This window comes from Sinohyriopsis cumingii, chromosome 4 (assembly GCF_028554795.1).
Source record: "Sinohyriopsis cumingii isolate HCF-2022 chromosome 4, ASM2855479v2, whole genome shotgun sequence".
NCBI lineage: Eukaryota > Metazoa > Mollusca > Bivalvia > Unionida > Unionidae > Sinohyriopsis > Sinohyriopsis cumingii.
In genome coordinates, this window is record NC_142964.1 from 125,387,600 (window position 1) to 125,414,154 (window position 26,555).

Sequence of the window (26,555 nt, forward strand, 5' to 3'; positions counted from 1 at the left end):
CAGGTCCCAACTTTACCCAAAAGATAAACAAATTGTGAATTTTACTGACAAAATATGGTTTAAATAACCAACTGTATGGGTCATTGTTAAATTTCTTACCTTAAGTACAAGTCATTCAAAAAGTTTGGTATAGGTCTGTAATGTAGAACTAATGTTCGTGTGCAGAAACAGTTACATTAACATTGAACTGTGAACACTGACACTAAAATCAATAGGCTTGACTTCTTTGTTACATGTGCAAGCCATCCACAAAATGTTGTCACAGTCCAGAATCTAAAGCTAAAGTTATTACACAGAAAGCAAACACTGACAGATTGTTGGACAGACATATGAAATCATAGCATTATACACATGACATTAGATCTACAACATTTGGCCATGACCTCCCCAGCCATCTGTTCAAACAACCTTGTACTTTTCTTCAAAGGATTAGTATATCTATCACTTACATTTTTGTCAATTCCAGCCTCTAGCAGTGCAATCAATGCAAAAGCTGTCAATCCTCCAACATTCTCGCCATCTGCCAGACCTCCTTTCAGGTAATTGCTGAACACCTGACCCACGCTCTCGATACAGCCATCTTCTCTCTGGTGATAAAGAAGCCACTGCATGCTGAAGTCAAGATCAGTGCTGTCAATATCGATGAATGCCCGTGACTGGGCCATGGATTTGACAACAAAAGCAGTTAACCAAGTACTTCCTGTACTGTTCCGATACTTGTTGTCCCCCCAGGCACTGTAAGAACCATCATGATGCCTGTACTTCAGCTGGCGCTGGTATCCTGTTGAAAGTAAAAAATTAAGTCATACAATTCTTGGTAAAACCTAGAAATATTGTAGCAGAATATAAATACCATGCCATCCTCACTTTTATATCGAGGGATATCCAACAGTTGAGTGTGCATATAAAATTGACATAAAAATGTGTCATACAAGTATACCTCATTTGGGGAATTATTCCATGAAGTTTGGTACATATAATCCAAAAATGTTGAAAGAGTTAGCATGACTGATGGATGGACAGACTGGGGTAATCACAATATTCATGTATCTTCTAAAACAAGATGGGGATAAAAAGTGGGCCATTCAAAAAGCATGGGGATGAAAAATGGGCTAGTAACAAAAGAACAAGAAGTATGTAGCCAAGCATCATCATCTACATACTTTACATAACATATGCATACATAAACACACATCGGGATGAGCAGGATAACATATTCTCACATCTTGTATTAGTGCAGACAGAGATTTTACAAGTGGAACACACGTTTAAAATCCTTTTCTCTCATTCCTATGCATGTGTGATACAGTTTGCAATTACCATGAGGGATATGCCTAGCCCATGTGACTGCACTCAGTGACTCTCAAGATGACATGAATATGCTTCTGATCATGATGTCATGAATTCCTGAAATTTTTCAAGCAGTTTTAATATGGAAAGATAAATTCTGCTGGCAAAAAAATAGTAATACTTGTTTAAAGAAAATATTTTGCTGCAACTACACTTTCAAACTCTATTGAATGTTGTAAAATCTTTGAAAAAGGCAGGATTTCTACAGCAAGATTTATACTGACGATCCACCATTCTTTCTCTGGCTAAAAATTTGAGGAAAATAATCTATCACATTTGTTGGTGTATGACACTGAAATCCATGTTAAAAATCGATCACATTTGTTAGTGTGTGACAGTGAAATCCTTACTTGGGTTCAATCACATTTCTTGGCATGTGTTAGTGAAGTCCTTAATTGTGATCCATCACATTTCTTGGTGTGTAACAGTGAAATCCCTAATTGTGATCCATCAAATTTCTTGGTGTGTGACAGTGAAGTCTTTTTTTAAGATCCATCACATTTCTTGGTGTGTGACAGTGAAATCCCTATTTGGGATCTATCACATTTCTTGGTGTGTAACAGTGAAATCCCTGCTTGGGATCCACCACATTTCCTTGGTGTGTGACATTGAAATCCCTACTTGGGATCCATTACATTTCTTGGTGTGTGACACTGAAGTCCTTATTTGGGATCCATCACTTTTGTTGGTGTGTGACAGCAACATCCCTACTTGGGATCCATCACATTTGTTGGTGTGTGACAGTGAAATCCTTACTTGGGATCCATCACATTTTTTGGTGTGTGACACTGAAGTCCTTATTTGGGATCTATCACATTTCCTGGTGTGTGACAGTGAAATCCCTACTTGTGATCCATCACATTTGATGGTATCTGACAGTGTAATCCCTACCATTTGTTGTTATGTATATTTAACTTAATTATTTGTTTGTTAGTTTTTAATTTGTTTAATTCTATTACTTGCTACTGTAATGTAACTTTGTTTATTGGATTTTATATTGTCTAGAATAGAGTTCAGTTCTGACATATTTTTATTTATTTTTGATGTAAACAACTTTACTGAGACATTAATGCCGACCTAGTTCCTGACCTTGATTCAGAAACAGTGGCAGTTTTGGTAAACAAACATTTTTAATTTTTAAAAAATTCTTTCCCAGAATAGAACCATTGATTTCAGTTAAGGCCATAGTGATGTGAGGCATGTAAAAAGCTTCTATTTTGTTGTACAAAGATGATCATGTGACCTTCATCCGGGCATCTGTTTTGCACTGTAGTTAGACTTATTACTGATGTTTTGAGAAAGAATAGTCATTCGTGCCTTAACACTTGAGAAGTCAAATTGTTTTATGTTGTGTCCAGTTTGGGCTAATTATTTTATTTTCTTCAAATTATTTAGATTTCAAGTAGTTGTTTTCCCTGGAAATACTAGTGCTCTAAAGTAATTCTTGGATAAGGACATTTATCAAAATTCATACAGAATTCAAAAACTTTAATTTTTGCTTTGATTCAACAAGAGACTGTTGACACTGCAGCACTTCACAGGGTACAACAGACATCATCATCTTCCATTTGGGATTTCAGCGGGAGTAAAACTCAGTTTCATTTAGGACTTTTTAATAATATGAGTCTATTTTTTAATTCTTGGATTAATTCTGTATTTGATTAATAAAATCACAAGTTTCTTTTCTCATTTTTACATTGTTTTTCAAGGTAAATAAATTATTTGTTAAATTTTACAAAGTTTGTTGTCTTCACTCTTTTATATAGTTTTGTAAGAGCCTAAAAATATAACAGTGAAATCCCTATCATTGGTTGGTGTGTGACAGTGAAATCCCTACTTGAGATCTGTTACATTTGTTGGTGTGTGACAGTGAAATCCCTACTTGGGATCCATCATATTTGTTGGTGCGTGACAGTGAAATCCTTACTTGTGGTCCATTTCATCTGTTGGTGCATGACAGTGAAATCCCTACTTGAGATCCATTACATTTGTTGGTGTGTGACAGTAAAATCCTTATTTTAGGATCATAATTGTAGGCAAGAACTCAGCAAAGGATCATTCTGCCCATAAATTTTGAACCTCAGATGAAATTTTCCCTATAATACCTCTTCTGACAATCAGATGGGATTTCCCTATGACACAAATTATGACCTTCAAATGGGATTTCCCTATTACTCAAATTGTTAAAAATGACATGTAACAAGACATTAACATTGTTAAGACTGATATATAACAAGACATTAACATTGTTAAGATTGATATATAACAAGACATTAACATTGTTAAGACTTACATAAAAGAAGACATTAACATTGTTAAGACTGATATATAACAAGACATTAACATTGTTAAGATTGATATATAACAAGACATTAACATTGTTTGTTAAGACTGATATACAACAAGACATTAACATTGTTAAGACTCACATAAAATAAGACATTAACATTGTTAAGACTAATATACAACAAGACATTAACATTGTTAAGACTGATGTACAACAAGACATTAACATTGTTAAGACTTCCATAAAAGAAGACATTAACATTGTTAAGACTGATCTGTAACAAGACATTAACATTGTTACGACTGATATACAAAACATTAACATTGTTAAGACTGATATACAACAAGACATTAACATTGTTAAGACTTACATAAAAGAAGACATTAACATTGTTAAGACTGATATATAACAAGACATTAACATTGTTAAGACTGATATGTAACAAGACATTAACAGTGTTAAGACTCACCAATTCTCATGTATCCTTTAGCCTCATCCTGGATTGCATCTGTGAGCTGGTTGGTATTAGTAAGATACTGCAGAACGTAGATATTTGGGGACCAGGATGCCATATTCTGCTCACCACATCCATATGGCATCTTTAATAGGTCCTTCAGGTTTGACAGAGTTGGACCCATTATGTCACCTGAAAACATTTAAGTACAAATTTGAGTACTGAGACAGTAATGGTTTGCAGTGTGTAAACATCTGCTTAAGCATAAGGGAGATATTACACTGAAATCAGTGATGGATGGAAACAGGAATTTCAATGCTTTTAATCAAGTTCAAATAGACATGAATACGCATTTTGCTCTTCCTGTAAATCTTAACTGAAAATCAGTTTTGGTGACACGAATGACATCATACAGTAACCCCATCTTATAAAACCATATTAACCATTAAATAAGCCACACTGAAATCCATACTGGCCGAATCTGCATCAAATGTGGATAAAGTTACATGTGCTGAGACACTATTTACCAATTTTATAACCAACATAATCTCCCTTTTATGGTAACACATACATGCCACACACACCCCAAGAGGTATAAGCATAATTATTGTAATATAAGTGGCAGGAAGCTTAATTTGGGCATTAAAAGTGTAATCTATATATTACATGCCATAATTACAGAATACTGTATGAAAAAGATCCATTTTTGCTTCTAACCTGGTTCAACAGCTGGTCACAATTCTTGTCACAAAGGGCAAAATCCATGTGGATTTGAACCAAAGTAAAAACACAAAATATTATGACAAATTATTTATATTCAGCATATACTTTAACTAGTTTACGTGTCTTACTTTCACTTAATGATTGTGAACCTGATGTTGTAAATTCTGCAATGTGCTGTATTCCATTACTCTCTGTTTAAGGTGGAGAAAAAGAAATTATTTTTGGTTTTCACCTAATGGCAGCACAGTAGAATGCTATAATTTTTCAAATCCATTGGAGACATGGATTTTGTCCATGTAACTGATTGCCTGGATAACCTACAATTTTTTGTATAGAATAGACTGTGTATCCTGGAGACACTATTAGTTTATACAACATAAATATGATATACAGTTAAATTGAAGAGAACATTAGCAAGGCTTACCTATGACATTGACTTTAGCCCTTTTAGAGTCGGGAACTAGTTCCTCACTATCAGCAACATGAAGATCGATGACCTGGCTTAACAAGCTACCTGTACATGTATAAAAATATTTTTGTTTGCAAATCCAAGAAACAAACACCTGAATTTTAAGATATAGACTTCATAAACTGAGTCATATTTTTCATTTTAAATGAAAAATGTACCCATGAAATTGTAAAAATGAAATGATATTGTATGTAATTCTTTATATAGTAATACTTAAGTCAAGTTGTTTGTTCTACTGATTACTCCTAACAAACTGCAGAGACCCAGGTCATCCAGCACATAATACAACAGTAGATCTGGGTCTCTGAAGTTTATAGTTGGACTTGATTTATAAGTCAGTTTGAGACCTGCCAACCCTGACGAGTCCGTCTCAGTAAAGCAGTTTATTTTTTTCAGTAAGGTGTAACAAAATATCAATAACTGCTATTGTAAAGCTGGAAAACATAATTAAAAGTTTGACGCATTGATGATAAACATTATGTTCAATTTAAAAGTTTGTAAAGTACAGGTAAACTTTATTTACCGCTAGTACAGTTGCACAAACTCTAGTTCCAAATCCTATGCAGCTCAATGGCTTGTTGATATCTCTCAACTTGACATGATTCTTGGAAATTCTTTTCCATTTTGCATGACACAGGCACTTGATTCTGTGGAAACTAATGCGTATAATCCTATAGTGACTATACGCATTAGTTTCCACAGAATCAAGTGCCTGGGTCGCATGACGATGGCAATCATATTTCCCGCCACGAGACATACTCAAATTGGCATGTGATGTCCAATAAACGTAATTGTGTCCTTTCCAGATTTCATTCACAAGAATCTGAATACTCTTCTTTATTCTTCTGTGTTGATTATTACCACTTTTTAGAAGCTTATTTTTCCTTTCGTATTGTATATGCATCACTTCTGGATGCCATTGTAAAAAAAATTCTATAATCAACAGCTTGATCATGCAAACACTTCGCATTAATAAATAGGTACAGTTTAAAGCATCTGGGGTGCTGCTGTAAAGTTAGTCTGGTTCCCTGACTAATTTCACTAATTCTAAGATGAGACCAGGATCCAAATAAAACATGGAAAAATCATTTATCCTGATTTTTTGGCTATGATCAGACCCAGATCCAAATAAAACATGGAAAAATCCTTTATCCTGATTTTTTGGCAATGATCATTTTTCCATAGCTTTTGCTAGTATGCCGCAAGTCCATATTTTAATGGTTATTTTCGTAAGACTTACAGCAAAATCATAAGAGTTGGCAGGTCTGGAGATGTACATCAATAACCTTTCATCAGGTATTCATTCATTTAGAGTAACCATGAACTTGTTGTACTCATGTTCAAACAGTGTTATTGCTGTATTTTCATTTGCATATTGTTAGCAAACATTAAACACAATCATCCTCAAAAGATATGTGAAACATTTATTCCAAGACTTACAAGAGTATCTTGAATGGTCCTCCCTGTTTAACAGTCGACTGTAGGCATGTCCAACTCCAGACATTACAGACCAATGGGCTTTACTGACCTTGAACTTTGGGGCAAGTATGTGGTTGTGAATTAAACTTAATGTGCAGAAACCATTATTTTCTTATTAGACTTAACATGACGATGACCCCTGACATTCAGATTCCCAAATTTAGGGAATTCTTTATTCACGAAGTGCAAGTCAACAACAATGTTTGGTCAGGAAACTTGCTCGAAAACAAAGTCATTCTGCGAACCCAATTTACTATGAGTCACAGTTATCTTGATCTTTGACCTTTGACCTTCAGACCCCAAAACAATAGGCCTCTTTCACAACTTATGTTCAACCTTACCACAAACATTTGGACAAAATACTTGGTCAAAAACTAAAAATATTAATGCAAAAAAAACATTTTTCTTCTTTCAGTCATAAAGACCTTGATCTCGGAACACCAAAATCAATAGGCTTTGTTTGACCAACACATACATTTTCCAGCGGTTTCAGTGACAGTGCATAGTCTAGAAGTTAAATGTTTGTTTCAGTAACAGTGACCTTTGACTCCCAAAGTGAGAGACTGTTTCTTTACCCCAAATGCAAGCCACATACAAAATTTACTCCAAATCTATCATGTGGACATAATATTATTGTGCTATACCATTTTCCTTCTTTCAGTTAGTGATCTTTGACCTGAAAATCAATAGATTTTTTCCTTACCCCAAGTGGAAACCATCCACATTTGATCCAAGTCTGTACAGGGAACTGACATTACTGTGTGGAAAACATTTCTCTTCTTTCATTCACAATGACCTTGACCTATGGAACCCAAAGTCAATCGGCATCTTGCTTACCACAAGTGCAAGCGATCAACAAATGTTGGAGAATTCAAGTTATTGTGCAGAAATGACATTGATGGACAGCTGGACAACAACACCAAATATATGTTCCAAGTGTGTAAAAGAAGAGGCCCAAGTGGTCCTGATACTGCTTACCTGTTCACATAACTTAGCTGACTATTTAACTGTGCATGATTATTTTGTATTGAAAACAAACGCAACCTGTGCAAACTACCTCCTAACTTTATATCATGTTGTTTTTACTATATCCTGATGCAAATTATTTCGAAAGGTAAACGCATAATTAATATGCAGTCTCTTACTCTTAACTTGAGTCATCCAAAATCTTGATGACATAAATATATTTAGCTATTATAGAAACTTGAGTCATCCAAAATCTTGATGACATAAATATATTTAGCTATTATAGAAACTTGAGTCATCCAAAATCTTGATGACATAAATATATTTAGCTGTTATAGAAACTTGAGTCATCCAAAATCTTGATGACATAAATATATTTAGCTATTATAGAAACTTGAGTCATCCAAAATCTTGATGACATAAATATATTTAGCTATTATAGAAACTTGCGTCATCCAAAATCTTGACGACATAAATATATTTAACTATTATAGAAATTGGACAAGAAATAGTCTCTAGACTTAGGAGATTTAACAAACTCAGCCAATCAGATGCACGGTATCTATGCAGATCTCATTTATTAAAGAATTTGTCTAGGACAATAATAATAAAAGCTTACAGTGGAGTAAAATCCAATTAAAATTCAGTATCCAGAATGGTACCAATCTGATACAAGACTACCTCATTATTATGCGTAGATCTTGCTCCAAACTAAACTACTCCAACATCTTGATAATATAAACCAATTGAACAAGTTTAATCATGACCTGATAAGAAAGGTAGCTGCTAATGTGTTGACAAGGTCAGCCAATCAGATGCGAGGTCATATCAGAAATATGGTTGAATTTCACTAATAATCTCATGGTCTTGACAACAAAGGCCTATTTACCAAGTTTGATCAATAAAATCTCTAGAACGTCACAAAATCTCAGCCAATCAGATGCAAGAAAACCTAATATAGAAAGATGAAAACATAATGATGTGGACAAACCTTGATTTATAACAGTTTCAATCACATGAGACAGGAAACAATTCTATCAATATATTCTCAATTTGAGACAACACGTTATCACTGCTTTCAGTAATAAACTACCATAAGATGTTAACTGAAGGATTTTACAGAATCATAAATAAGACAATGACAAAAACTTGCTCTTAAGGACTGATGACAGAACATTCAGAGTTTAGAAAGACATGTTTCCTATTATTAGTGATTCCATGATAATAACGACACAAAACAGCCTATTAAGAGTTTCAGTCTGAGAATGAGACTAGTATGGCATATAAACAGGTCCAGGTTGTATGACTGAGATGTGTTCATGACAAGATTCATGTGGCATATTCATATGTTAAGGTTGTGAGACTGAGATGTGTTCATGACGAGATTGATGTGGCATATACATGTCATGGTTGTAAGACTGAGATGTGTTCATGATGAGATTGATGTGGCATATTCATATGTCAAGGTTGTAAGACTGAGATGTGTTCATGATGAGATTGATGTGGCATATTCATATGTCAAGGTTGTAAGACTGAGATGTGTTCATGATGAGATTGATGTGGCATATTCATATGTCAAGGTTGTAAGACTGAGATGTGTTTGTAATCAGATCGATATGGCATATACGTATGTCCAGGTTGTAAGGCTGAGATGTGTTTGTAATCAGATTGATATGGCATATACGTATGTCCAGGTTGTAAAGCTGAGATGTGTTTGTAATCAGATCGATATGGCATATACATATGTCCAGGTTGTAAGGCTGAGATGTGTTTGTAATCAGATCGATATGGCATATACATACATCAAGGTTGTAAGGCTGAGATGTGTTTGTAATCAGATCGATATGGCATATACATATGTCCAGGTTGTAAGGCTGAGATGTGTTTGTAATCAGATCAATATGGCATATACATATGTCCAGGTTGTAAGGCTGAGATGTGTTTGTAATCAGATCGATATGGCATATACGTATGTCCAGGTTGTAAGGCTGAGATGTGTTTGTAATCAGATCGATATGGCATATACATATGTCCAGGTTGTAAGACTGAGATGTGTTCATGATGAGATTGATGTGGCATATACATATGTCAAGGTTGTAAGGCTGAGATGTGTTTGTAATCAGATCGATATGGCATATACGTATGTCCAGGTTGTATGGCTAAGATGTGTGGATGATGAGATTGATGTGGCATATTCATATGTCAAGGTTGTAAGGCTGAGATGTGTTTTTAATCAGATCGATATGGCATATACATATGTCCAGGTTGTAAGACTGAGATGTGTTTGTAATCAGATCGATATGGCATATACAATGCCCAGGTTGTAATAGTGAGATGTGTTTGTAATCAGATCGATATGGCATATATATATGTCCAGGTTGTAAGACTAAGATTTGGTCATGATGAGATTGAAGTAGCATATTCATATGTCAAGGTTAGGGGCTGAGATGTGTTTGTAATCAGATCGATATGGTATATACTTATGTCAAGGTTGTAAGGCTGAGACGTGTTTGTAATCAGATCGATATGGCATATACATATGTCCAGGTTGTAAGATTAAGATGTGATGAGATTGATGTGGCATATTCATGTCAAGGTTGTAAGGCTGAGACGTGTTTGTAATCAGATCGATATGGTATATACTTATGTCAAGGTTGTAAGGCTGAGATGTGTTTGTAATCAGATCGATATGGCATATACATATGTCCAGGTTGTAATACTGAGATGTGTTCATGATGAGATTGATGTGGCATAATCATATGTCAAGGCTGTAAGGCTGAGATGTGTTCATAATGCCCTTCTTGAACTTTAAAAAGACCTTTGATTTGGACCTTCAAAAGGACTTTGATTTGGACCATAATGAAGCCTTTGATTTGGACTTTAAAAGTGCCTTTGATTTAAACTTTAAAAAAGGCATTAAACTTGGAAAATCACTAAATACTCGAATCTAAGCTAAAGAATGTAAAATTTCCTTTTAAGCAATAAATAGGTTTGAATATTATGTAGGTAGGAGCAAGTCTGCATTGGGAACATTATTTCAGAGTCTTAACCCATTAATTCAGGTGTACCACAAAACTTCATTTTAAAGGCACTATTTTGTTTCATATTTATAAATGATTTGCCTTTGGCTGCAGCTCAGGCATGCTCAGTAAGATCAATTTGTAGATGATACACTCCACATGTCCATGATTAAATTCCTAATAAAATCCAGATAAAACTGCAACATAATAGCCATATCAATATCAAACAAATAATTCTATCAATGGTATGTGATCTAAGGTTGTGAACATTCCACATCATGGTCCTTAAATCTTTTATCTAAATTGGCATATGTGATCTGAATAAAGGTTCAATATTCAAAGCAAAGGATGTGTTGTTTCATTTGACATACGAATGACTCTTGGACACTATTATGAGTTCATTGTGACTTGGCTGAATCGTTATTGTCCAGACATGCGTGTAACCAATTTTTGCATTTTAATTCTATTTTCCTGTTGATTATTAGTTTAGGCTACTTATAAATGAAATTAAGACTATCAGTAAATGGTTATAGTGATAGGAGTCCAATAGTCAAACAGTGCAAGATATCGACACTGACAGTTAAGATGAGGGTGTAGCAGATCTCCCACCCACCCCCACATCGTAACTATCAAGGTCAGCATCGTACAGTGTAGGACTGTGAATCCAATTGTTTTAATGTTAGTCTCTTAACTCCCCTCCTCCCAATCCCTCTATCCATGTTTACCTACAGTTTTAAATTCATTTGTAATGAGATGCAGTGAAAGTGCTTTAGCCCAAATGTTCTTGACACATTTTGAGTTTCCCAGCTTTTTTCAAATCTAGTCAAATAATTATTTATATTAAAAAATACAGCAAATATGTTTTATTTGATTCTGTCGAATCAATTTATTCAATTTTCTAAATAATATATAAATCCATCACTTTTATTATGTTTTAAAGGCATGCAGTATGTATGCCTTCCAGTTCAGTATTTATGTTAGTTACTTTGCATGTGACTCTATTTATAGAAGTTAGTATAAAGTAGTTCTCCATATAGTTTATATAGAACTAAATGCAATTGGGTCTGGTCACATGGTTATGTTCTGACTAATGGAAATCTTCACTTAATTTATCAACTGATGCAACTGTAATTATAGTATTATGTAAATGCATAAAGCATTAATAAAAGTTAAACAAAGAACATATTATTATATATACTTGCTAACAAGTCAAGTCCAACTGCAAAATTGCAATGACCCAAATCTGCCAACTCATACTATGCTGGTAGATCTGGGTCTATGCAAATTTTTAGGAATAATCAGTAAAACAAATAATACCAACCCTGATCTGCTAGTACATTATGCGATGGTTGATCCAGGTCTGTGCGTTTGCAGTTGGACCTAACTTGTAAGTGATTACATACAGTAATAAATGCTTTTACAAACTGCAAGGGTACCCACCTTCAGGACACAGGTAGAAACTCTTTGTGTATTCTTGTGGAATTCCTTCGGGCTGAAAAAAATATTAACCAATTGTCACGATCAAAGATATGATAAACAGTATTTTCAACTGTAAAGTCTAGCAAATAAACTTCATTTATTCATTCACTTTGGTCAGATCAATACAGACAACCCGTACAAAATAATTAGGCGGATTCCACCTGGAACTTAAGCAGACTCCAGGCGGAATCTGCCTAAAATGTTAAAAATCTGGTTAATACAAAGGCGGACATGGAAAATTTGAGAAATCAAAGATGAATCCATCTAGAGTCCATCTAACTCTAAGATGGACTTTTGTCAAATTCCTGCTATAAATACATCTTTAGGCATAATTTTGGACTTAGTTGATTTTCCACCCACCATCTAGGTGGAATTAGGAACTTAGTCACTGACATCTATTATATGAAAGGAGGAATCTGGACTTAGTTTATTTTCTAACCAACATCAAGGCGGAATGAAGAACTTAGTCATTTACATCAGTTAAATAAGGCATAATTAGGACTTGGCTTTTGTGTGTCTGTAAAGTTAAATGACTGAAAATATAGTGATATTTTGTGATTGTAATATCTGTGACTGACAGTTCAATTAAAATATCAATAAGATATAATAACATTTATTGTTTCTTTTTACAATTTGAATGATTTTCAGCAGCATTTATATTCCCTGTTTCTGATAGCTGTAATTTTATTGTTTATTTTGGGCACAATTTATAACTTCTTTTCACAGCTTTCCATGTTAAATTTCTTTTTCAAATTTGTTGTTGTTGTTGTATTTTTGTTTAACTTCAATTGGATTTAATTGCCCTCGAACAAGTTTTCATCTTGTTTTCCATTTTATAACATAATTTCGCTTTTCTCCTGACCTGAATTTCCTCGATATGGACCCATTTTTTAATATCGTCTCCGAAACATTTTTTTAAATAATGCTCCATCTGGTCCCATTCCACAAAGAGCTTTCAAATAAGTATTTGTTCCGTTTATTGTTGAACAGATGATCGTTGTATAAAGCTTTCTGATTGGTCAAAAAATTTTAATTGACCAATGAATCGTCGCGTAACAGAAACTGATGGGAAAGAGCATGTTTGCTAAACATGGCAATTCGAATTTTCGAGCGGGACGAAAAGATTGAATAACCATTTGAAAAATGTGCGGCAATGAAAATACCCTGAACGCAAATTTGATGGGAACATAATTGATGAATCTGTATGAAAACTGAACACCAGGACAAGCATTTTGTGCCATAAAGAGCTTTACAGTAGCGGCTAACGTGCTAAATAAGACAAGGAATTGAATCAGGAATCAGGATGATTTCGAAGTTATACAACTCCAAACTGATTAACTTTAAGGAGGGACAACGTGTAGATCACTGGTGGGAATTGTTGCCAGATATCCACGTCTATCAAAGATAGTCATATCTTTGCGGAATTTTCTTGGCTGAAAAGTACAATCTACTTTCAATCTCGTGAGGCATTATTGTGTATATTATCAAAATATTCTTGGTGTGTTGGAATTCAGTGTAAAATAAGAGTAATTATATCATGATAAACGTCTGTCATGGCTGCTTATGGAACAAGGACTAATTCGAGAGACCACAACAGCATCATAGTTTGTGCAATCAAAAATCCAGTGTACAGTACAAGTGACATAAGGCAGGCTCCTAGCTTTTCTTCTTCTCATAATCAAATTGTCTCAAATGGATGCTTTTCTGTAATTTTGCATTATTTTCACGGCTGAATTTTTCAATGCAGATTAATATTTTATATATGTTTATGTGTTCACAGATGCCTGTGCATATGTTCCAGACTTGATACTTGGATTTTTAAAACCACTTAATTATTTAGTGTCAGATACTTCATATCATGTTGTATATACAGTATATGTTGTACATCACAGAAGGCCTCAAGGTAGATTAGTCCTGTAACTAACTGAATTACCTTCTCTAAATAAAGTCATATATTATTAATATTATTATTATTATTATTTTTATTTTTATTTTTATTAACTCCCATTTCTCTTGCCTTGGATGTCATAATTACAACATCAGTATAATTGTTTTCATGCACACTTAAATATCACCTTGGTTAATAAAGTCCTGTTTAACTCAAATCCATTATTTCTTTGAAACCTGCTGAAATGTCTGAAACACTAAAAAAACTAAAGTAAAATACTATATAATGATCAAACTTTTAGTGAAATCTTACAAAAGTTTTAGTCAGTTTTTTTTGTGAAACCTCACACATATTTCAAAGAAATTTGAGTGAGACCTCAACATAATTTCAAAGAAAGTTTTGGTCAAAATACACTGGTCAACAGTGAAATCATTACTGACTTGAAAAGGCCCTAATCTGTAGTATTTTGGTGTGCCGAACACGAATATAACCGTGAAAAATTTGTATTGGCTCTCGTTTTGAAGATATTCATATACCTCATTTTCTATGTTTCACTGTGTAAATTTCTCCAGTAGGACTGCAGCAACATCCGGAATAATGATGTAACATTGCATAATACCATCATGCTCACATCATCCACAGTTGATTGCATCATTTTCTGATGCAATGCAATACTAATGCCATGCGGCTGCTGAAGTAAGTTGACGTCAGCAGTGTACTATACATGTGTAGGCCTATTATACTAATGCCAGGCGGCTGCTGAAGCTGACGTAAGCAGTGTACTATATAAAGCCCAATCAGATAGGTTCAGCATTTAAAATATTTTAGACGTTGTGCGAGACAGTTCAAGCTACTGTTACATAAAACTTATTATTTTATCCATTTATGTACAATAAAGAACAGTAATGCCTCGAAAGTGTGTTAATACCGCGGACAATTTTTGCTATATTTGTGGGGAAGTGACATTTGCCAACCAGAAGAAAAGTATCAATTCTCAAGTGAAGAAGGCATATCATCTTTACTTCGGATGCAAGGTTGGTGACCAAGACAAGCCTTGGGCTCCGCATATATGCTGTGCTACATGTACAACACAGCTTTCACAGTGGTTGAATTGCAAAAGGTCATCAATGCCGTTTGCAGTCCCAATGGTGTGGAGAGAGCCAAGCAACCACCTAAATGACTGTTACTTCTGCTTGGTTCCTCCTCTTTCCGGCGGAATAACGAAGCGAAAGAAGTCGAGAATAGTCTACCCAAACATTCCGTCTGCATTGAGACCAGTTCCACATGGTGAGGGACTTCCTATTCCAGAACCTCCAGCAGAATATTCTCTTGATTCATCTGTCGAAGACAAAGGTGAGTCGACCTGTTCTTCTCCTGGTCCATCAGCATGCAGTGATCCAGATTTTCACTGTGGTGCATCATCAACCCCACACAGAATAACACAGGAAGAACTAAATGACCTGATTCGTGATTTGGACTTATCAAAGAACAAGGCAGAATTGCTAGGATCAAGACTCCAACAATGGAATCTTCTAGAAGAAGATGTCACAATTACTGCATATCGAAAGCGCCACCAGCAATTGGAGCCTTTCTTCAGAAAGGAAAGTAATCTGATATTCTGTTCCGATATTGAGGGCCTCATGAATGCTTTAAAAATCACTCATGACCCACAAGAATGGAGACTATTTGTGGACTCTTCGAAACTGAGTCTCAAGGCTGTGCTTTTGCACAATGGAAACATTCTTCCATCTATTCCAGTAGCGTATGCTGTCCACATGAAAGAGGCATACGATAACTTAAGGCAGCTACTGAATTCCATTGAGTATAACAAGTACAGCTGGCACCTCTGTGGTGATTTGAAGGTAGTTGCCCTTTTAATGGGACTGCAGCAAGGATATACAAAATACATGTGTTTCTTATGCGAGTGGGATAGCCGAGCAAGGGAAATGCACTACATGAGGAAGGAATGGACTCACAGGCAGAATGTAGCCATTGGAGAGAAGAATATCCAACACCCAGCTCTGGTTGAGGCTCAGAAAATCTTGCTACCACCCCTTCACATCAAACTAGGTTTGATGAAGAACTTCGTGAAAGCCATTGACCGGACTTTGCCAGCATTCCGATACCTGCATGAAAAATTCCCTCGACTCAGTGAAGCAAAGATTAAAGAGGGAGTTTTTGTGGGTCCTCAGATTCGAGAGCTTTTCAAAGATGACCGGTTCAACAACTTGCTGGAAGGTGACGCGAAACAAGCATGGAATGCTTTTCGCCTAGTTTCTACAAACTTCCTCGGAAATGTTAGGGCAGAAAACTATAAGGAACTAGTAGAAGACATGTTGATGAAGTATAAGAAACTTGGCTGCAATATGTCTCTAAAGATTCACTTCCTTCATTCCCATTTGGATTTCTTTCCTAGCAACTGTGGTATTGTTAGTGATGAACACGGCGAACGTTTTCATCAAGATATCGCAACAATGGAACAAAGATACCAGGGAAAATGGTCCACTACAATGCTGGCTGACTACTGCTGGACACTCCTCAGAGATGCTCCCGAACAGCTGTACAAGAGACAGGCGAAGAAATCTAAGATGTAGTCAATGACTTGATTTTTTATAGGTAGGCTATTACAGTTGACCTTTTACTATTGGAATGCATTTCGTTATGTAAACATTAATTTCTTGCAGATTACAAAAAAACTAGAGCAAATTTTGCAATTTGACTGTCATATTCGTGTTCAGCACATAAAAATTGATAAGAATTGACTAATTTTATTTCAGTAACATGACTTTTGTAAAAATTTGTTGTCCAGTGATATTTATGAAATCTCACCAAACTTTGAAGTGAAAATGAAAAATACTTAAGTGATGCCATGTTGGATTAGATTTTGTATGCAGGAAAGAAAATGGCATTGCTGCTTAGGACAAGAAAAACCTAAATCTTATTTGATAATGTCTGTCAAAATAAAATGATCCATTTTAAAAATTACTGTGAATATTTATCATTGATTCCCAATAATGCCTAAAAATCATTAAGCAGTTTAATAGAAATCTGAAGTAGATTTTTTATGGTTTAGGCAGAAATTGCTTAAAAAATCCGTCTGAAATCCGCCTTGACATTTTCATTATTGGATTGGGTTTCTGCAGGTATTTCCATCTAATTAGGCAGAAGTAAAGATTCCGCCTAGTAACAGTAATTTGCGTATTTCGAGCCATATTCCACCCTGAATCTGCCTAAAAGTGATAATAAGGGGAATCTAGGCTAAATGAGCGGAATAAACAGATTCCGCCTAGTAGACGGAATAAACAAATTCCACCTAGTAGGCGGAATAAACTAATTCCGTCTAGTAGGCGGAATAAACAAATTCCGCCTAGTAATAGATGGACTAATTTGCATATTTCGGGCTGTATTCCACCCTGAATCCGCCCTGAACCCACCTAAAATTTATAATAAGTGGAATCTAGGCTTTAAGTGAAATCCGCTTTAAAATTCCACCTGGAATCTGGTTAAAGTCAGGGCGGAAGTTTTCGTACAGGAATACAAGCCCATAACTTAACACATTTGGTCTAAGAGGGAGGTGATCTATAAAGGTAATTGACCAAGTATTCATACATATTTGGCCTTCATTGATTAGATATAAAATGACCTTGCAAGTTCAGACACTTTAAACCACATGATCTCAAGCCAGACATTTCTCCACAAAGACAATAGTCTATTATCATTTATACCTCAACCAAGAGTTTTCTCCTGACTCCATCCTGGACACCGATGCCCTCTTTACTGATGATCTGGTTAACACATGTGCTATCATCCTCCATAGAAACAGCCTGTTTAAATATCAAACTTAGTGATTAGTAATGTGACCAGTAATCATGCTAAAAATGCATTACTGAGATTTACATCCCACAGACATACAGATAAGCACTTCTCAATTACTGATTCCTTTCAAAATATATTTTCAACAAATTAAGGATAATCTAGCACCAGATAGAAATATAAAAAAAAAAAAAGAAGACAATGGCTTGCACATCAAGCCCAATCCTAAGAGATGCTTCCAATTTGATATGGGTGGGATATGACGATGCTGAATTAAACGCTATGCAAACTTCCACCATGGCGGATTCAACAATAATGAATTAGAATGACATCCTCCCCAAAGAAAACTATTTGCGCTAGCGCAAGGATATTTGTGATGAGAGGTGAATGGGTCTTGTTATGCAATTGAAACAAAGCAATATTGACCATTGGGGGGCCAGCCGAACCCAGGAATGAGGTCACAATTATTGACTTGTTCAGCCAATGGAAGATAGGTAAGGAGTATGAATATATGGGTCAGCATCCTTAGTGTCACTTGCAAAAAATTCTTGGAGATACGGGTGGTATATTTAGAGATCATAAATTTTACATTTTCCACCACCATCCCACCAACCGCCTTGGGGTATAGCTTCCTAGGTGGTAGTTAAATTTGGTAAAATAATTGTAGACATGTTATATCATTTGAACATAACTTGATTTAGCATCATATGAATTTCTCAGCAATAACATTGTATGATGGTAGCATTCACACTGATACTACACACATTATTCAAGTGTCATGTCTTTGTATCCTTTGTTATGTGTATACATACGACAACAAATTTTTGTATAAATTTTTTTTTTTTTAAAATATATATATAAAAGTAATAGCATGGTTCTTTCGGTTACATGTACATTATGGCAGTCTCAGCTCCCAAATGGATTGTTTTTTGGTTTGATGGTTACAAATTGACATTCAGGTCTGAATTTAAACTATGCAGTTTATCACATACTATGTTAAAGTACTTTTGTAAATAACCTTATGCATGTTAGATCATATGAATATATTATTATTTTCAATACAATTGTCACTTATGTGGCCTGCATCAACAGATCGTTTTTCAGTGTTATTCATTATGCTCAAATTCTTACTAAAATTCCTCCTTAATTTTGTTATCCTCTCACACACACTTCATCACAAAAATAAACAAAGAGACATATCAAAAGAAATCAAGAAATGTTTTTCCACCTAGTTGCTATGGAAACCACATCACTGCTTGGGAAACAATATTGAATATAATTCAAGTAGAAAATATCATATGAAAAATTCCATAAAGAATTAGACAACAGATTTCCACTGCTTTTGAAACTGAAAACTATTCTTTGTGTACCAGTCTATCATAATGGTGCTTATGTACTTTTTATGTACTTTTCTCCCCACCCAGTGTTTATTTAATTACAAACACCCCTGTCAGTGAGTAGCAAAAACAGACATTGCTTTTACAACTTCTGAGTACAATAGTCATACTATTTTTCCACACATACATTTACTTAATGAATTTATAACTTTAATGTGTCACTAGAATTGACATGCCACTAGAATCTGAACAATTTCAAAGACAAATAAATTGACACACCTCCAAATCTGTATATGTGAATGTGTGTTATCTGACTGACTGTATTCTAATATATGATTCTTTGAATTTTCTTATTTTTGGACAGATTAATTATGGATTATAAAGGCCAGTTTTATAGTAATATTAAATTTTGGTCCCCGATCTTGATTTCCAGATCTGGAATGCACATTTCTGGATTAATGGAACAAAATAACATTTTGAAATTGCATTTCCATTTAAATGTTTCCAGAGAGTTAGGTGTCCAGATAAACAGAGGCCAGATTAATGATGCTATTCTGTATATACAAAACTATCAACAAAATGAAGGCCCAATAACAACTGGACATATAGGTGGGAGAATATAAAATAAACCATGCACATCGCAAGTATTATGTAACTAACTCGACTCTAATTTGACTGACCCTAGGTTTTACTGGCTTTATGAATCTGTCTCAGACTCCAATTACACATGACTGTGCCACATTAACTGATACTATAGAACCCACAATAGGCCATTGTCGACACAGCTTTGTTAAAGTAAGTCTTTAGAAAGTTCCAGTTAAGTTACATGATCAGAATTGACTCAACCATTCTGGAGAAGTTGATAATAAGTTTTCTTGATGGTTGCAGCTGTTAGGGGACCACTCCTAGTATAATTATGACAGAGCAAGTCCAAATAAATGTTTCTACATAATTTGATCCAAATTGGCTCAGTTGCTCAGAAAAAGATCCCAAAATGTTTTCACCAAGTTATTATGGAAGCCACACACTGCTAGTTGAGTCAGACAACACATAATTGTAACAGAGCATGAAATATTCCTACCATGTTGGGTTACATTGACTCATCCAGTCTAGTGAAGATGTTGATAAAAGATGTTCCATATACACTGCTTCTGCATCCTAGCACACCCAGATAACTCACAAACCTTTTTATATTACACAGGTAATTGTTGATCCCCTTTTATTTTCTTATGGAAAGAGGCAAACATAGGCTACTGTATGCTCAACATTAAAAAAAAGTGAAATTGCAAAATGAAACTGGACATATCACTTATTTTATTGTTAATAATGGTTGTTAGTGCCTGGAAATTTGGAATCATCATCAGGAAATCTTGCAAATGTTAAAAAGAAAAATCTTTAACAAAAATATTTTATATATAAATAACACAGTATCTGACAAGATGTAACTCAATGAAAATGTTGGTAAATGCCAAATGGCAGCAACACTATGATAAATAAATGGTAATTAAAGAAGCCTTGTAAAGTGAAATTATTGTTTAATTTTACTTTTAATTGGATTTCAATGTAATCATAAATATGATGAGCCCTCATCTATTCAAATGCCATGAAAATTGTCCTTCCACATTGTAACACAAGCTAACAAACAGGACATGTGTATGAAGCCAATTACAGTAAATGATAGGTGACAACTTCACAGTAATAGCTGGGTGTAGACCAGCCTTATTTCTTTTCAAAATTACATCCTGTAGACAACACTTAAATTTTTGCTTTTGGAGAGTCTTTAGATTGTTCTTCAAACTCTGTAGTGGTAAAATAAAAAATAACTTGCAAGTTCTAACAAATTGAATCTATTTATGATTGTTCCATTTCGTTGTATCCATATATTTACATCTGGATGTATTGATTTTTTGAAATTGTAAGTGACATATGCCAACTGCATTTATTAGTACTAATGACATATTTCCTGTTGTATGTGTTTTGCAAAATTTGTTTACAAGTCAATAATACATATTCATAAAAAAAAAATTCTAAGCAATTCACTGATTAATTTATTGTGATATTTTCCAAAAAACTAAATTTGCAGTAAAATTCTTATCAATAACAGATCTAACTGCTAGAGGGTGGCTCAGATCATAATGCCTCTGACTTACAATCCATGGCTGTGTATGTTCAATACCTGTCAAGGTCAGCCCTTGAAAAGGGCACTTAGCTCCCATTTTCTCCACATGACATAGCCAGTAAGTTAAATCCAAAATAAAAACACACTTGCAAGAAGGTTTAGTTAAATTTAATTAATCATACCTAAAACATCTTAAGTGATGTATACACATCACCTAAACCAGTGGTTCCCAATATGAGGGCTGCATATCCCTGGGGGTTGAGGGGTTATTCCAAGGGGTTACAAATAGATTGACTAAATAATATGTCTTGCACATATACTGCTAATATGTATTTGTTGGTGTGATGAATAGAATTTGAACCGATTTGCAATGGTTACTGAGTTCATTATAGTTCTAAAAGAATAACTATTAGTGTGTGAGGATCTGTAAAATAGTTTCAAGTTTAGAAGGGATACTCATGCTTAAAAAAGTTGGGAATCTCTGATCTAAACCATTCTTCAAATTTATTTTTATGGCCATTGTTATTACAACCACTGATAAGGTCTACTGCATTTTGCTCTTAGATGTGGGGATAAATTCATGATAAATGTAAAATTTTGAACACTTGTTAAAAAAAGCCATTGCTGTTTTTCAAAATTTATGAAAACTGAGAATGGTATGCATAAATTCTATAGTGGAAAGGAAAAAGTGAGAATACTGCTGCATATTATATATAGAACAACAGAGTCTGTTTATAAACACAGTTCACTGCATCATATTTTATTGGAATAAACAAAATATCAGTGTGTGTGATTTAGATTTTTAACATAGTTTTAACAATTTTTCAGTCATATCACAACGATGTCTGCAGTGTGGTAGTTTATAGTGAATCATGCTGCAGACATGAAGCATGATGTCCCACCCAGTCGCATTATCCTGATACCAGATCGACCAGTCCTAACACTAACCTCTTAATTCTGAGCACCAAGCGAGGCAGCTGTTAGTACCATTTTTGTAAGTCTTTGGCTCAGCCGGGGATCGAACCCATGACCTCCCGCAACAAAATGTCAGATAAAAGAATGAAAATCATACATCTATACAAAATTTGGGTACTGATTATCTTGAAAATAACAAGTCATCTACTGTTGGAAAAATGTTTGGACTTTAAAAGTCTTTCATTATATCAGAAAATGTATTGTTCCTCAGTTAAAATTCTCTCATTCTCTCTCACTCACAATAAATATTTAACATACATTAAAAACTAATTTGACCAATTTACCGTGGCCTCAAGATCGATCTCGCCTACTTTCAATGGTACAATGTGGAATTTAGCTGACTTTGAATCACCACCACAGACACACATCTTCTGGACTGCACCCAATGCTGACTGGATGCGGAAATCTTCAGTCTCTTTCATCCTCACCTCCATCTGAAGTAAACAAATAGCCATCAAAAGAATGGACGACTAAATATTGCTACTTCAAATCTAAAACATAATTTTGCAATTTCATATTAAGTGACTTTGACTTTTGTTCTATAAATCACAGACTTAACAGAGAGATGTCCGTTCTCAAATATAAATATGAAGATGATACTAATTGGTACTGGAAACTTGAGGAAAGTTGACTTATTATGTGGAACCCAAGAAACAACTTTAGCTCCTGTGGCCTTGACTCTTGAGAATCAAAAGGAAGATGCCTCTGCCTAAGCATAGACAGTCTATCAAGTTTAATGAATATCAGATTCAGACAAATTTATTTATTGTACAGAAATCATAACAAGACTCCCTCAAAGGACACTTTACTGGCCAAAAAGACTTTCCGGGAATTCAAGATTAGACCATTTCTTTTTTTAACCATCTGTGACATTCATCAGCAATAGCAGACTTTTCAAATTAGCAGATGTGGTGGACAATTAGGATGTCAAATTGTAACCATTTTCATTTACAGTCAACAAGATAACTTAAGACGTTTTCTGGTGGAAATACCATGTTGATGACTTTCCAATTTGGATGAGTAATGATAAAAAGATATTCAAGATAGGTACTATGTTGGTCTTAATGATAGTGAATATTAGATTGATACCATTTTGGTGGCCATATTGTAAATTCGAGCTGCACCATTTTCAGTTAGAATGAACCAGGCATCCTAAGAAGTCATTTAGTAAAAACTCCATGTTGACACGACCATCCAGCGAGAAGTAGTGATAACAAGATTTTCAAGATATGCAAGTGGATATGGGTATGTATATGCAAGTGGATATGGGCATGGATATGCAAGTGAATATGGGTATGGATATAGGTATTTATATGCAAGTGGATATGGGTATGGATATGCAAGTGGATATGGGTATGGATATGCAAGTGGATATGGGTATTGATACGCAAGTGGATATGGGTATGGATATGCAAGTGGATATGGGTATTGATACGCAAGTGGATATGGGTATGGATATGCAAGTGGATATGGGTATTGATACGCAAGTGGATATGGGTATGGATATGCAAGTGGATATGGGTATTGATATGCAAGTGGATATGGATATGCAAGTGGATGTGGGTATGGATATGCAAGTGGATGTGGGTATGGATATGCAAGTGGATATGGATATGCAAGTGGATATGGGTATTGATATGCAAGTGGATATGGATATGCAAGTGGATGTGGGTATGGATATGCAAGTGGATATGGGTATGGATATGCAAGTGGATATGGATATGCAAGTGGATATGGGTATGGATATGCAAATGGGATCATTTTCATTTATGACCAACTATATACATCATAAGAAGTCAACTACTGAAAATCCTGTGGGAGTATTACTTTTCTTATGGATAAGTAGTCAAAACAATATTTTCAAGATGGTCATTGTAGTGGCCATCTTGGAAGTCAAAGCAGCACCATTTTCATTTTGACAAACTTGACATCATAAGAAGCCTCTCAGTGAAAACCACATGCTAATATGACAAACTAGACATCCTAAGAAGTAACTTAGTAAACAAACCATGCTGATAAGATCCATTGAAGAGGAAGAAAAATATAAAGATTTTCAAGATGGTCACTGTAAATTGGATGTATTAGAAGCACCATTTTCATAGACCATGAGATGAATTGTATGTATAAATTTTAAGGCAATCCTTCAAGTAGTTTTGGAGAAGTAGTGATAACATTCTTGTGCTAACAAACATATGATGTACAACAGAACTTCCCAGAAGTTTTTCTGGTCTATGACCAGTAAAGCTAAACATTACATCAGCTCCAGTAACCTTGCCTTTCACCTCTCAGTCTCATAATCAACAGGAGCTGTCCCTACCCAAGTTCAGTCTACCTAAGAAGTTTGATGAAAAGTAGGCTGAGGCAACTTGACTTGTCAGCAGTCAGGAAAATCACATTTTCATCTCCAGTGACCTTGACTTTGGACTTGGCTGCACCTAACCAACTGGATTCTTCCTTTTCTCATGAGCCACATATAAGGTTTGAGGGAAAAAAGACAACAATAAACTGAACTTGTGCTGCAGAAACCAACTTGTCAACAGTGATTTAAAGAAAAAGGAACACATGGATAATATATAATCCCAAAAATTAAGTGATTAAATAAGTGTTTTTAAAATATATTTGTTTGTTTTTACAAATCAAAAGTGTCCTAGTTCTACCATGAAGACATCTAGGAACATAACACAGGGAACAACAATAGCATGGGTAGAAAGGAAAGTTTGGGATCATAGTATATTTTAAACCTGAAATGTTTATTAATACATAAGAGATGGAATTAAAACTTAAAAAAGATTCATGTGTCCTACATACTGACCACATGGTTATCCCCAGTGACTTTACCCATGGGTTTGAGTCTTAAGGTAAGGAGTAAAATGTGTTATTTAACATTATATTATAAAATGAATTGGATAAAGGAGTTCTTAAAGTATTAGTGATAAAGAAAGAAAATTGTAGTACATACACTTCTTTGTTATTTGAAACCACTCTAGAACATAAACCAGAGGAAGAAGCAGTCAATTCCATGAGGTCTGAGTGTGATGTTGTTATGTGGATCTACTCTGGGATATAAGCCAGAGGCAGAAGCAGTAAATTCCATGAGGTCTGAGTGTGATGTTGTTATGTGGATCTACTCTGGAATATAAGCCAGAGGCAGAAGCAGTAAATTCCATGAGGTCTGAGTGTGATGTTGTTATGTGGATCTACTCTGGGATATAAGCCAGAGGCAGAAGCAGTAAATTCCATGAGGTCTGAGTGTGATGTTGTTATGTGGATCTACTCTGGGATATAAGCCATGGGCAGAAGCAGTAAATTCCATGAGGTCTGAGTGTGATGTTGTTATGTGGATCTACTCTGGGATATAAGCCATGGGCAGAAGCAGTAAATTCCATGAGGTCTGAGTGTTATGCTGTTATGTGGATCTACTCTGGGATAAAAGCCAGAGGCAGAAGCAGTACATTCCATGAGGTCTGAGTGTGATGATGTTATATGGATCTACTCCGGGATATAACCAAAAACTTTAAACTATAATTTCCCATTTTAATTCTTGACCACCTGACTCAACTCAGAGGCAGGCTGTAGATGGAAGGAAGGGTACTGAGAGGAGGAGTGTATATGATAATATTATATTCTAAATATAAGGGCCATACAAAGGAAAATGAGATGTAGTTAGCTTACAGTTAGACATTCTGTCATGTAATTAAAGACAGTCACTAAAACTGGAAGATTCTCTCCCCGAATGGCCGAGTATGGCAGGGTAAAGGAGAGGAAGAATGGTTGGAAGACTGTGATGCCGATCATGGATGAGACGCCAACACCATCCTTGGAGTTGGAACACAGGCTGTTGCCGACCCACTCTGTGATAGTATGTGGAACTTCAGCATTAACAGAGAGAACACCATCATCCCTAAAATGACAACAAATTATGTCTAACTTAAAGAATGGTACAGATATATTCATATTTGTTACAGTGCCTTTGATCACATGTGATTCCAGATATAATGCAGTAACCAGGGCCGGTGCTATTAATATAGGCAAACTAGGCAGCTGCCTAGGGCGCTGATTTCAAGGGGGCGCATTTTTTTTAAAAAAAAGTATTGTTTATAAATTTTGAAATTCATATTTTCGGGGGGGGGGGGGGCTAGAATCTAACCTTGCCTAGGGCGCCAGATAGTCTGGCCGGGTCTGGCACCGGCCCTGGC

At 35.1% G+C, this 26,555-nt stretch overlaps 1 protein-coding gene across 1 annotated transcript in view; it reads right to left on the reverse strand.

Annotated features, from left to right (window-relative positions):
• Nucleotides 1–26,555, reverse strand: part of LOC149802047 (alpha-1-inhibitor 3-like) — a 216,046-nt gene that overhangs the window by 60,986 nt on the left and 128,505 nt on the right. The window contains exons 22-28 of the mRNA XM_089956451.1: nucleotides 26,032–26,260; nucleotides 22,644–22,793; nucleotides 17,841–17,939; nucleotides 12,189–12,240; nucleotides 5,239–5,328; nucleotides 4,107–4,283; nucleotides 450–781 (exon numbers count right to left, since the gene is read on the reverse strand). Of these exons, the coding sequence (XP_089812577.1) occupies nucleotides 450–781; nucleotides 4,107–4,283; nucleotides 5,239–5,328; nucleotides 12,189–12,240; nucleotides 17,841–17,939; nucleotides 22,644–22,793; nucleotides 26,032–26,260 (1,129 nt within the window). The remainder of the gene's footprint in view (nucleotides 1–449; nucleotides 782–4,106; nucleotides 4,284–5,238; nucleotides 5,329–12,188; nucleotides 12,241–17,840; nucleotides 17,940–22,643; nucleotides 22,794–26,031; nucleotides 26,261–26,555) is intronic.